Source organism: Leucoraja erinacea, chromosome 5 (genome assembly GCF_028641065.1).
Source record: "Leucoraja erinacea ecotype New England chromosome 5, Leri_hhj_1, whole genome shotgun sequence".
Lineage (NCBI taxonomy): Eukaryota > Metazoa > Chordata > Chondrichthyes > Rajiformes > Rajidae > Leucoraja > Leucoraja erinaceus.
In genome coordinates, this window is record NC_073381.1 from 63,975,436 (window position 1) to 63,989,942 (window position 14,507).

General features: G+C 42.8%; 1 protein-coding gene across 1 annotated transcript in view; it reads left to right on the top strand.

Annotated features, from left to right (window-relative positions):
* Nucleotides 1-14,507, top strand: part of nt5dc1 (5'-nucleotidase domain containing 1) — a 439,504-nt gene that overhangs the window by 321,143 nt on the left and 103,854 nt on the right. The window contains 1 exon segment of the mRNA XM_055635784.1: nucleotides 12,597-12,771. Coding sequence (XP_055491759.1) covers nucleotides 12,597-12,771 — 175 coding nt within the window.

Here is a 14,507-nt window from a genome sequence, read left to right on the forward strand (position 1 = left end):
CACCAGAACAGCTTCTACTTCTGTTGTTATCAGACTCTTGTACAACCTTCTCATATGCTCAGGATCAATTCTCAATTTTCCAATCTATCTTGTTATGGCCCTTGTATTTTTTATTCTTCATTTTCTCTGTAACTATGTTCTGCACTCTTCCTGAATTTCTTTATTGCGCTCGCCACATGGTCGCCATATGTTCGCTGGTGGTCTCTGGTGAGTCTCCTTCATGGTCGCAAGGAGTTCCCGCTTTCTGGGAACTAGTCGCGGCCTCAGTATGGTCGCTGCAAATTTTTCAACATGTTGAAAAATTTTTTGCTACCAAACATTGGTCGCCATGGAGAAAATCGATAATCCTGTTGTCGTAGTGTAGTTGTAGTGGGATCGCCATGTAGTTATGGGTAGTCGAGGTAGTACTAGGTAGTTTTAGTTAATTGCCGCTACTGACCGGACATTTTCATTGGCTCATTGGGGGAAAAAAACTTAAGCACGAGTTTTCAGAACCAAGGATAACCGACCAGTAATGTTAAATGCCTGCCAAACTTCACAGCTGTGTATCTCTGGCTTATTAAAAGTTGTCTAGCTTTTTAAAAGTGTCTCCACTCTTTCTCCCACCCCCCACCCTCCTCCCCCCATGTCCCCTTCCCCCTCCCCCCTCTTTTAAAGGACACTTTGCTAGCCGCCTTAACCTTCCTGTGTGTGCCTGTATCACCTTGGCTTTGCACCGTGTGAATTTCAGACAGCGGTCCCTCCGCTTTTCCTGGCCCCCACTTTTGCGGTGTGTGTATGTGTGTTCCACTCTGACAGTCACTGTTCCAGTTCCAGGTTTTTCAGGCGAGTGTCGCGAACTTGACTGTCTCCAGCAGTCTGCTGAAAAACCGCCTAAGTGGGACAGGCCCTTTATGACCATTTGTAAGCTATATATCTTTGATGAAGCTTTGTAAGCTCCTCCACTGTATCACGTGGATTCATAGCACGGAGAGAGGTTGTACAACTCCTCATCTCCAAGTCAGTCTAAATTAACTTTTACATTCATCCTGCTTTCCAGCTATCGATCACAGCTCCATAGGTCATGTGTCTTCAAGGGTTCAGTTGAAGGCAATAAGAGCTTCGACCTCAACCCCATTTTTTTCTGGTATCTCCGGATTCCCTCCACATGTTATTTTTTACTGAAGTTTCCTCTGGTTTATCTGCCACTTAAATCTACAATCCCTAGATAGCGACCTCTCTACATCTCAATGTTCATATTGTTTTTAATAATGTCTTAAAATACATAAGGGGCCTATTTTTCCACTATCAAAGAAACCTATATATACAAATGGTTATTTTTGTTGTCTGCGGATGCTTTCCTTTAATGCCTATCTAAACAAACTGAGAAGGGATCAGTTTACTGTCTCACTGACAGTGACAGCAATACCAGCAATGTGCAACATTCTCTGAGTGTTCTTTGACTGCGAGGCAATGGTGCTACAAATGAGGCAGCTGACACGTCGTCTCAGAAAACAAATTAGTCTAAAAACAACACAAGTATTGAAGAGGTTAAATGCGCTAATGGACCAGATGTCATTCCTAAATCAAAGTTCAGTAAAGATGGAATGCCAGTGCACAGACCATTACCTGGAAGCACTTTTTCTGCGAAACATTTTCTTCGGTTATTTTCCCAGGCTTTAATTTCCTTAAAACTCCAAATGCGTTAATCACACATGTGGTAACCATTTGCTGACCAGAAATAGCAAGTTGGTCCTGCCAGATAAGTGCTATTTAACACACTAAATTATTTTTACAAGAGATGTTAGTTGCATTAGTTAGCAGGTTAGTTGCGAAATTTGCTTTCAGTATTTGTACACCAGATGGCATCTGACGTTTGAAACTATGCTTGTACCTCTTTCCATACAATGTGCTGTTGTTTGTATTGCCGTGGGTTTTGGAGAAAGGGGTTGTAACTAGGGGCTGGGATCCAAGAGTTGGTAGATAAGATGATAACAAGTGAATGGTAGGAGAGCGATTTATATCTGCGCCTCTGCTGACTGACAATGCCATTAAATTTCTCAACCTGTGCTATTGACTCTTTTAGAATTACCAGTACATGTTTGTGTACATTTTCCCTGATATCCGTTTAGACTATCCTCGAGAACCCCAAATTGCAAATTCTTCATGAGGTTTAATAAATGGTCTTTAAAGGAGTTGATTCGCGTCACCATAAAAAGAACAAGCTTTATCAAGATGCAGATCCCACATAATACTGCGCAAAACTGGATTTTTTTTGGCAGGACATGTTCACAAAAATGCTCTAGGCATTTGATATTTATTTGTAGAAGAGCTATACATCTCAAGCATATCAGTCTCTGAAGTTGAGGGTCTCTGTGTGTACTCAGATGTGCTTGTTGGCAATCACGTTTGAGGCTTGAAAGAAGGCAGTTACATTGAACACTGTTCTCCATCATGCCAGATTTCAGTGGAAGGTATGCACATTGTGTGGGGGTGGGATTGGGGTATATGTTTACAGCTCAGAATAGAGGCAGAAAGAATTTGTTGCCAGGATCAGGCAGGCCCCATCAGAAGTATGGAATAGGTTGCCAATATTCAGCTGGAACCCTTAGGCAACATACCATTGTGGGGCAGTAGGTGAAAAGCCTTCTCGATGGAAATAAAAGAGTTCATATTTCACGCATTGGCTTGGTTACAAGAAGTACAAATTAAAAATGTTAACTTCTCTGTTCAGATTCTAAAACAGCCTGACCTGCCCCGTCTATCGAGCACTGCCATTTCAATCTCCAGCAACAGCAGACCCGGCTTTGTGTTTTCATTCATTTGTTTATCATTTGAATAAGACACCTCTAACAATTATACAATTTGGAAGACACTATATTATTATCGGTCTGGGAGACCAAAGGCTTTTAAAAACAGAATGAGAGCAAAGGCCGCACAGTGTCACAGTGGTAGAGTTGCTGCCTTACAGCCCCAGACAGCCAGGTTTGTTCCTGACTACAAGTGCGGTCTGTACGGGATTTGTACATTCTCCCTGTGACCGTGTGGGTTTTCTCCGAGTGCTCCAGTTTCCTCCCACACTCCAAAGACGTATGGGTTGCACTTGTAGGGTTTGTAGGGTAATTCGCCTCGGTAAATATTGTAAATTGTTCCTCGTGTGTAGGATATTGTTAGTGTGCGGGGTAATCGCTGTTCGGCGCGGATTCGGTGGGCCGAAGGGGCTATTTCCACGCTGTAGTGTATATGGACTTTCAGAAAGCATTAGAAAGCATTGGTTGGCAGACAGGAAACAAATAGTAGGGATTAACGGGTCACTTTCAGAATGACAGGCAGTGACTAGTGGGGTACTGCAAGCCTCTGTGCTGGGACTGCAGCCATTTACAATATATATCAATGATTTAGATGAAGGGATTCAAAGTAACATTAGCAAATTTGCAGATGACACAAAGCTGGGTGGTAGTGTGAACTGTGAGGAGGACGCTATGAGAATGCAGGGTGACTTGGACAGGTTGGGTGAGTGGGCAGATGCATGGCAGATGCAGTTTAATGTGGATAAATGTGAGGTTATCGACTTTGGTAGCAAAAACAGGAAGGCAAATTATTATCTAAATGGTGTCAAGTTGGGAAAAGGGGAAGTACAACAGGATCTGGGGGTCCTTGGTCATCAGTCAATGAAAGTAAGCATGCAGGTACAGCAGGCAGTGAAAAAGGCGAATGGCATGTTGGCCTTCATAACAAGAGGAGTTGCGTATAGGAGCAAAGAGGTCCTTCTGCAGTCGTACAGGGCCCTAGTGAGACAACACCTGGAGTATTGTGTGCAGTTTTGGTCCCCTAATTTGAGGAAGGACATTCTTGCTATTGAGGGAGTGCAGCGTAGGTTTCCAAGGTCAATTCCCGGAATGGTGGGACCGTCATATGCTGAGAGAATGGAGCTGCTGGGCTTGTATACTCTGGAATTTAGAAGGATGAGAGGATATCTTATTGAAACATATATGATTATTAAGAGTTTGGACATACTAGTGGCAGGAAACATATTCCCGATGTCGGGGGAGTCCAGAACCAGGGGCCACAGTTTAAGAATAAAGGGTAAGCCATTTAGAACAGAGATGAGGAAAAACTTTTTCATACAGAGAGTTGTGAGTCTGTGGAATTCTCTGCCTCAGAGGGCGGTGGAGGGCGGTTCTATAGATATTTTCAAGGGGGAACTTGATTGGGCTCTTAAAAATAGCAGAATCAGGGGATATGGGGAGAAGGCAGGAACGGGCTACTGATTGTGGATGATCAGCCATGATCACATTGAATGGAGGTGCTTGCTCGAAGGGCCAAATGGCCTACTCCTGCACCTATTGTCTATTGTCTATTGTCTGTATCTCTAAAGTCTAAAGCAAGGGAAGGCAGTCGAGCCTTTGACAAGCACACAAAGCTGGCAATGTGTGAAGGACAAGACTGTAGGGCTGCAGCACTGGAAACAGAGCAATTATAATGTAAGATGACCCACCCAAAATAAGTGTAAACCAGCTGCAACAAATAATAGATTCTTTCACAGCATCAAGAATGCATTATGTGGCTGAATGGCAAATAGCCATGGATATGGAATTGGGCAATTTCTGCTGCCAGCCTTAGAAAGAAGAATAGGATTTTGTTTCCTGATTTAAATCCTCGTCTTGGTGTCAGAAACTATGTTAAGGCTAAGCCTTGCAAGTTATAAGTGAATAGAGATGAGGTTGAGTGGTGAGGGCTGATTGCCAGATGGGTGGAGATAGTGACAAAGGCTTGGGGTGAAAAGGTGACAAAAGGATGTCAGATAAGGAAAGACGAGGAGGGGTGAAATGTAAAGCCGGGAGGGATATGTGTGGAAGGGGACGGAAGGAAGGGAAAAAAGGGCATTAAAAAAATATGGGCCTCAGGGATTTGATAAACTGGTACAAGAGGTTGGGGTGGGGTGGGGAAGGAGCAGGGTAACTGGAGTGGTGAGAGATGGTGGGGAAATGGGTGTGCATGGGGTGGGGGAGCAATGGAAAGAGTGAGGAAGAAGGGGGGGCATTACATAGAATTGGAGAATTCAATATTTGTACCATTGCGATGTAAGCCACCCAAATGGAGTATGGGGCGCCAATAAATAGCCCTGTAGCGATTACATGGGGATTGGTTGTGAATGGAGTATGCAACTGTTCCGAGTTTTTACAATTTTTATTATCAACGAACATGATTCCACACATTCCGTAGACATGCACTTGAAGTTTACATTCACACCACTGTGGGGAGCTGCAATTGTATATTGTTAATCTTTCATATTAGCTAAAGTTACTTAAGAGCACTAGCGATGCGGCTCATTGTGGTATCTGGCATTTATATTCAATCCAACTGGAGAGGATTTAGAATTTAATTAAAAAATCATTTTCAAATCAAAAATTGACTGCAGCTGTCTAACATTTGCATCTCAAGTCACTGGAGGAACCTTCACAGATTAGATGTTAGTGACAATCAAAGAAAGTTTTCGTTGTTAATTTTGCTCTTTCATGATATGTAAGTATCTCCAACGAGGCCAACATTTCACATGTGTCTCTAATTTCCCTTGAGAAGATGATGGCAAGGCTCCTTCTTGAATCTCTGCCATCCATGTGCTGAAACTACTCCAAGAACTGAATCAAAAACAAAAAGTGCCAGAAACTCTCAGCAGGCCGTGTAGATCTGTGGAAAGAGAAGCAGACTTTACATTTCAGTTTGGAGACCCTTCATTGGAACTGGATTTTGACCATCAACATTCAAAGGCAGTCATATACAGTGCCCTCCATAATGGGGGGGATTATGTAGAAACACAGCTGTAATTTCTACATGGTGAAACCAAAATGTATAAAAATGGCCTTTAATAAAATCTGACCATGTGCACTTTAACCACATGTGATTTTTCTATTACAAATCTCATATTGTGGAGTACAGAGGCAAATAAATAAATCATGGGTCTTGTTCCAATCATTATGGAGGGCACTGTATAAGTCATTTATAAAGTGAATGGACAGTAATCTTCAGGAGGTGCTATTGCCATGGCCATGGTTCCTTTACCCGTACCTTTCCAGGCAGTGGTTGTAAATTTGGAGAGTGACATTGAAGAAGCTGGGGTGTAATTCTCCATCTGATCTTCTACAAGAAATACTTTTGGTGAATCAGTCCCCACAGAATATCAGGTTTTAGTTTAGTTTAATTTTGTTTAGTTTATATACCCGAGCGGTACATTGGCGCAGCTGTAGAGTTGCTGCCTCACAACGCCAGAGACCTGGGTTCGATCCTGACTCTGGGTACTTGTCTGTACAGAATTTGCACATTCTCCCCGTGACCTGTGTGGATTTTCTCCGGGATCTCCGGTTTATTCCCACACTCCAAAGACGTACAGGTTTGTAGATTAATTGGATTGGTATAATTGTATCATCCCCCCACAATGGTTACCACTGTGGGGGAAGGCACACTGTCTAGTCCCCATCCCCAGTTCTCCCAAAGTCAGGCCTATTGAGGCCACCTCTATTGCCTCTACGGAGGCCCGATGTTCCTGGCTGTTCTGACCAGGTGCTGTTGCCCCGGCGTCGGGAGAGTCCTCTCAGCGGCTGGGCCACCTGGAACGGCCGCTTCCTTACCGGAGACCGCTGTTTACGAAGCCGACAAGACCGCGCTGGTTTGGAACTCCCAGGCTCCCGATGTTGAAGTCGGCGCCGCCCGCTCCGCTCCGCAGATCCGCAGCCCGGAGGTGTTGAACTCGGCGGTCACAGCTCACCGGAGCTCCAGCGCGTCGACATTAAAAAGTCTATTTCTCCCACAAACAAAACACAGGACTCACTAGAACTACAAAATAAAAGTGAATTAAACGGACGGCTGCTGGTTAGCTGGTTAGAATGTTATGATTAAAACCATTATGTTTTGTGAGTAGTAATTATAATAAGTGCACCATGAAAAACGAACGTAGAACGCGTGCAACAAAATGTATAATTTATGGGGATTTTACATGAGAACAGTTCGTAAATACCTGAACTTTTGTTATGTTGCTGGCAACAACTTCAGCATTTCTATATTGCGCATGTGGGCATCCAAAAGGTAACTAAGTTTTGAAATGTAGTATTGTTATTACAACTGCAAAATAAGACGATCAGTGATTATAGAATCTAGTTATGTATTATTTTGAGTTTAAGATTATCATTGTGATAAATGTTAACCCAGCTGCAACTTGCACAAATTTGAGCTCCACAAAAAGTGGTGCTAGTGGGAATGAAAAAGCCTTGAAATCTGGAGTGAGAGGTTAAAGCGAGGTTGCTGGATGCATTTAAGATTGATCCAAATGAACCCTTGATTTATTTAGGCATTGAGGCCTAGTGACCAAGTGCTGGGCGATGGGAATAATACAGATGGGTGCACACTGGTCAGCATGGATGAGACTAATGGCCTGTTTCTGTACTGTACTATTCAATGATTTCTATCAGCAACTCTGTGTATGATATTCGGTTCCTGGGGTACTCTGGCGGCCAGCGTAAACTAGCGCAAGTGTGTGTCTGGTGCGTAGTCAGTGTTCAGTTGGCTGTTTTTTTTACACCAAACAGTAATTGCCATGCAATAATTGGCCTGAAACTCCATAGACTATGGGGGAAACAACAATTGCCAAGAATTCACATCTGTGATTGCTAACCAGTGTTTCCTGCTGGAAAATATTTGTGTGTTTATGTGTGTTAAAATAGATTCTTGAGGGAGGGCAGTTGTCGCCCATTCAGTGGTATACCCAGACTAAGAAAACACCTTAAGAGTGGAAGGAAGAATAGAAACTAATGTTTATAGAACGTATTATTGGTCTTGCTATTCTTCTATACCCCTTTACTGAACAATATTGATTTTGGATTAGAGAGAGATTACCCACCTGCCCATTTAATCGGGAAGATGCTTGATCTTCCATAAGAAAGGAAAAATGCTAAAGGAAAATGGATATCTTATGACGCCTTATTTGTGCTGACTAGTTAAAAAATGTTTGTTGAACCTTATTATCAGAACCATATTAAGTGAATACTTTGGAAAACTGTTGGTTTGAATGCTAGCCAACTGACTCACTTAGACATTTTAGAAAAAATGAGAAAGCCACAGTCTGTGATAGATTGGGAGCCTAAATCACAACCAAATGGAGTCATTTATATACAGAATTTGAAACCGTATTTGCAGCCAAGAGGTGCTGCAGGAATATTTGTTTTTATTGATATGTGTTACACTGTCCTGCACAATGGTATTTATAGTGCAGCCCCAAAGTCTGGTTGGACCATATTGTCATTTCTGTATATTTATATATCAAGTTTATATTGACTTGGGAGTATACCTTGAGCAGTGGACAGGTGCTATGGACCTACACGGGAAGGTAGATGCTCCCGCCCCCACGAGTCTCAGTCAGATGGGGCTCATCAGCCTGGGAAGGTAGTCCATCTAGGAGAGGGAAAACTCTGATTTAAAACGTCCACTGCCTTGTGGCCATATCCAGTCATGGAAAAGGCTCCAGGAGTAAACCTCAAGAAAACCGGAGTCGGAGCCCCTAAGGCAATTCGTCGTTGTCTACAATCTCGCTCTGGCAGCTCCTGCGACGGCGCTGGTGCCAAACGGTAATGGCCCTGCAGTTCCTTTGGATCGGTCAGCGACGTGGAGAGGGGGAACCTGCTTCACGGGCAACAGCCTGTCCTCCAGGACATCGCCCAGGCTTGCATCCGATCAGGATGCATCACCCATGGTCAGTCATGACCGAGGGGTGCCTACTACTATATAAAAAGTTTGTTTTATATATGAATATTTCAAATACTCAGGTTTTACTTCTATAGTGTAAACTACTTCTGCAGTTGTATAGGGCTCTGGTGAGACCACATCTAGAGTATTGTGTACAGTTTTGGTCTCCTAATTTGAGGAAGGACAACCTTGTGATTGCAGCAGTGCAGTGTCGGTTCACGAGATTGATCCCTGAGATGGCGGGACTATCAGATGAGGAAAGATTGAAAAGACTACGCTTGTATTCACTGGAGTTTAGAAGGATGAGGGGGTATCTTATAGAAACATATACAATTATAAAAGGACTGGACAAGCTAGATGCAGGAAAAAATGTTCCCAATGTTGGGCGTCCAGAACTATGGGCCACAGTCTTAGAATAAAGGGGAGGTCATTTAAGACTGAGGTGAGAAAAAACATTTTCACCCAGAGAGTTGTGAATTTATGGAATTCCCTGCCACAGAGGGCAGTGGAGGCCAAATCACTGGATGGATTTAAGAGAGAGTTGGATAGAGCTCTAGGGGCTAGTGGAGTCAAGGGATATGGGGAGAAGGCAGACACGGGTTATTGATAGGGGACGATCAGCCATGATCACAATGAATGGTGGTGCTGGCTCGGAGGGCCGAATGGCCTCCTCCTGCACCTATTTTCTATGTTTCTATGTTTACAATAACTTGTTTGAATAGTATCTTAACTTTGGAAGGATTTCTTGAAGTTTGATCAAAGTAATAAAATATTATGTATTTGCTTCCCAATGCATATATTACATATGGATGCTCTGAATGCGGCAACACTCGTCTATTTAAATGCCATGGCTCGCACGGAGCATACAGATCCCAATCTTATCCATTACCACCGGACGCATACAGCCCTAAAATTGGAAGATGTACCTATCGGTGACACGAGAGAAACCATCATATGTGACACTTCCACTGGCAAACCAAGGCCGTTTGTGCCTAGGACGATGTGTCTTACGTTTTCAGCACCTGCACAACTTATCACATCCGGGCAAGAATGCTACGATAAAACTAATCTCCGAACGTTTCATCTGGCCTGTCACCAAGCGTAACGTTGGATTGTGGGCGAAGACTTGTCTACAGTGTCAACAATCTAAGATCTCCAGGCACACCAGGACCCCTTTCAGTGAGTTTCCTGTATCGAACACCCGTTTTGAGCACGTGTACGTGGACTTGGTCGGCCTCACTCCCACCATCAAGAAACTACACATATCTGCTCATTTGGCAAGATGCTGCCCCAGTCATCAATATTTCAGCAGAAACAATAGCCCGCGCTTTTGTTGACCGATGGATTTCGGTCTTTGGGGTCCCAAGTACGATCAAAACAGACCAAGGACCACAATTTGAGTCTGCGCTATTTCAAACACTAACTGACCTCTTGGGTACGAACCAGATACGAATGACTGCGTATAATCCACAAGCGAACGGCCTGATTGAACTGTTCCATCGCCAGCTGAAAGCCGCTCTGGCAGCTGGAGGAGACACGTCGCACTGGAGTGAACGGTTATCTCTGGTTCTGCTTGGCCTTTGTACAATGGTGAAAGCAGGCCTAGGATGTTCGTCGGCGGAAATGGTTTACGGCACAACTCTGAAGTTGCCCAGCGAATTTGTCGAACCAATCCCCACAGACAGATCCTATGATCCAAGCAGGTATGTCGATCGATTACGGCGAACTCTGCAGCTACTCAGGCCAATACCAACATGGCAAACACCTGCAATGATCTATGTGCCTGCTGACCTCCAACGCTGCACACATGTTTTGGTCCGACACGTCGCCGTCCGCCAACCTCTTCAGCAAGCATACGATGGCCCTTACCAAGTCATCCAACGCCTACCCAAAAGTTTTGTGACACCCTATCTGTTGGCCGGTTAAAGCCAGCATACGTCGAGAACCAACCGACTACCTCATCCACCGAACCGGCGAAGTCTCAAGATCCCAACACATCCTACCTTCTCCCCATATCCCTTGATTCTGCTAGCCCTAAGAGCTCTATCTAACTCTCTTGTGAAAGCAACCAGTGATTCGGCCTCCACTGCCTTCTGAGGCAGAGAATTCCACAAATTCACAACTCTCTGGTTGAAAATGTTTTTCCTCATCTCAGTTCTAAATGGCATATCCCTTATTCTTAAACTGTGGCCCCTGGTTCTGGACTCCCCCAACATTGAGAACATGTTTCCTGCATCTAGCATGTCCAATCCCTTAATAATTTTATATGTTTCTATAAGATACCCTCTCATCTTTCTAAATTCCAGTGAATACAAGCCCAGTCGCTCCATTCTTTCATCATATGTCAGTCCCGACATCCCGGGAATTAACCTTGTGAACCTACGCTGCACTCCCTCAATAGCAAGAATGACCTTCCTCAAATTAGGAGACCAGATCTGAACACAATACTCCGTGTGGTTCTCACCAGGCCCCTGTACCACTGCAGAAGGACCTCTTTGCTCCTATACTCAACTCCTCTCGTTATGAAGGCCAATATGCCACTAGCTTTCTTGACTGCCTGCTGTACCTGCATGCTTACTTTCAGTGACTGATGTACAAGAGTACCCAGGTCTTGTTGTAATTCCCCTTTTCCTAACCTGAAAACATTCACAGAATGGACACAAAATGCTGGAGTAACTCAGCGGGTAGGGCAACATCTCTGGAGAGAAGGAATGGGTGATGTTTCGGGTCGAGACCTTTCTTCAGACTGACCCTTCTTCAGACTGACCCTTCTTCAGACTGACCCTTCTTCAGACAGAAGGGTCTCGACCCGAAACCCATTCCTTCTCTCCAGAGTTGCTGCCTGACCCGCTGAGTTACTCCAGCATTTTGTGTCTACCTTCGATATAAACCAACATCTTCAGTTCTTTCCTAAACATTCAGATAATAATCTGCCTTCCTGTTCTTGCCAACAAAGTGGACAACCTCACATTTATCCACATTATACTACATTTGCCATGCATCTGCCCACTCACCCAACCTGTCCAAGTCGCCCTGTATCTTCAAAGCATCCTCTTCACAGTTCATACTGCCACCCAGCTTTGTGTCATCTGCAAATTTGCTAACGTTACTTTTAATTCCTTCATCTAAATCATTAATGTACAGTATATTGTAAATAGCTGCGATCCCAGCACCGAGCCTTGCGGCACCCCACTAGTCACTGCCTGCTCTTCTGAAAGGGACCCGTTAATCCCTACACTTTATTTCCTGTCGCCAACCAATTTTCTATCCATGTCAATACCCTACCCCCAATACCATGTGCTCTAATTTCTGCCCACTAATCTAATTTTCACCACAGTGGCAGCAGCATGAATGCACAAGCCTAACCAATGCAAACTATGTACTGCCTGACTAGAATTATTATGTAAAGGAGCACTAATCTGAAGAACGGGGAACAGGATGTTTAATTTGCAGAATGTCAATTGTGAAAACTGCCAATTTCTTTCTGTGTGATTAGTCAAAAATAAACAGAAGACAAGCCTCAAAACTTGAGCATGTGACTCCTTATGGTCTCTCTTGAAATCAAACTCTTCTGGAGGATTAACTTTGTCCTTGAGGTGTAATTTGCTGATGAGCTTGTCGTAGCTATATCTGATTAATGATGAAAGACCAGTGACAATGAGATATTAAGCTGTCAGTGTTAAATAAATGCACATAGTGTTAAAGTTCTTGGCTCTGGATAGAGACCATATTTTTATTAAGTGTCAAAGTTGCCTGCCAAATATAAAGTACATTTTGACCGTTCAATGTACTAATTGGAGTTTCATGTTTTGAAAATCATTGCAACATATAATTTAGTAAGTGGCCGTAACTCGTTTATTTTCTTTTTTTTATTAAAACAGAAGACTCCGGAATATATTTTCCATCAGTGAAAAAGGATCCAGGGAAATATTTACTCCGTTGCTCTGAATCTGTGAAAGATTGGCTGAGGAGACTGAAGAATGCTGGGAAAGTGCTACTCCTGATCACCAGCTCACACAGTGACTACTGCAGACTGCTCTGTGAGCACATTCTAGGGTGAGTACAGAAGCCCATCACAGTCTAGTGGTCAGAGACAACATAATTAGAATTAAATTACATAATTTAAGTTTTCTTCTAGGTACTAAGCACTGACAGTTTTATATTCACAGAAGATGCCTTTTCACGGGTGTTATTTATAGAAACCTCACATATTTACTTCCGTAGAGACCTCCATTGTTAGGTCTCCTCTTCCCTGCTAAGCAATATAAGAATTTTGCTACAGGGGTGCACCCCTGGAACATTACAATCCAGTGGACACAAACCTTAGCTGGTAATGGCACAGATTCAGCTGATTGGCTGAAATTTGCTTCAATTATGTCTTCTTGACAATGATCCATCGGTAATTCACCAGATCTCACCACTGAAGTAATCTCACCGAGTTCCAGTGATCCATCAAAGTAATCTCTGTGCAGGTCCACAAAAATGCTGGAGAAACTCAGCGGCTGCAGCAGCATCTATGGAGCGAAGGAAATAGGCAACGTTTTGGGCCGAAACCCTTCTTCAGACTGATCAGAAGTATTCAGTGTCTTAATTGGGCCAATTCATTGCTAATTTGCCTTGTTCTTGACAATACCCAAAATAGTTGATAATTCAATTTTCAATTCATTTTCTTTATTTCCGTTGCCCACTATATTTAAAAATCTTTAAAATTAGGAAAACTAATACCATACTTTAAATAATCAGAGATGATGTAACATTGCGACAAGGAGTATTTAAAAAGTTTACAAACCATGCCTTTAGCCAACTGATGTTGATAACAATATCCTCACTTAAAAAGCCATTCTATTACTATTTCCAACTATTCCATATGGCATTCATCAAGAAAATGAGTGAGGAAAGCAGTGAGATAATTTCAGTCCAAATTATTTAAAGGTAAGTGTCATTTTCCTGTTTTGAATGAGGCTCTCATTCAATTCTGCCCAAATGCCAATTTTTATTTCATCAAGCAAGGCGTTCACATCGTATCAATGCAGATGTTTTTGCACAATAACAAACCTTCCATTTGATTCACTTTCCTGGAGGCATCTCCCAAAACCATAGACCAGATGACATAAAGTGCGGACATATTAAACTTTTGTAGCCTAAACCAAGTTTGAAAATGGCACAGAACGGTTTTATGAAAGTTTATTCAGTATACTACTTGTATGAAATGTACAAGTAGAGTTATTACCCTGGTTTCAGAGAGTAGAACTTCATAGGCCTATGCATAATTACCAGTCAGAGAAGTTACACAAATTGTTTGTGTAGAAATGATCATCATCACCAGTCCAGTGGGAGTCCAATGTAACTTAAAGGTGCAATATCATTGAAGATTATTCAACACATGAGTTATATTTTTGTTGTTGTCTTTTATGCCCAATCTATCACAGTCATCTTTCTTGGAACTTCAATATGTGTTTGTAATAGTTTGGAGATAATTATTGTTTCATGAACTCTTTATATTTTACCAAAATATCTTTAATCTTCCATATCTAATTGTTCAAAAGCAGCAGAAGCTGATTCAATCCTTTGCAGTCCATATTTTTTTCTGATACTTCCCAAATCCTTTAACTTCTTATGTTTCTCCATAAACCAAACTTCCTGCTTTCTGTGTACACCTTATCAATTTACTTTAGCGTATCTTTCATGAATAAGGCTACACAATGGCACAGTTAGTGGAGCAGCTGTCTCATAGCTTCTGGGATTTGGGATCAGTCCTGATGGCATTGAGAGAACCTTAAGATATTTCAGAC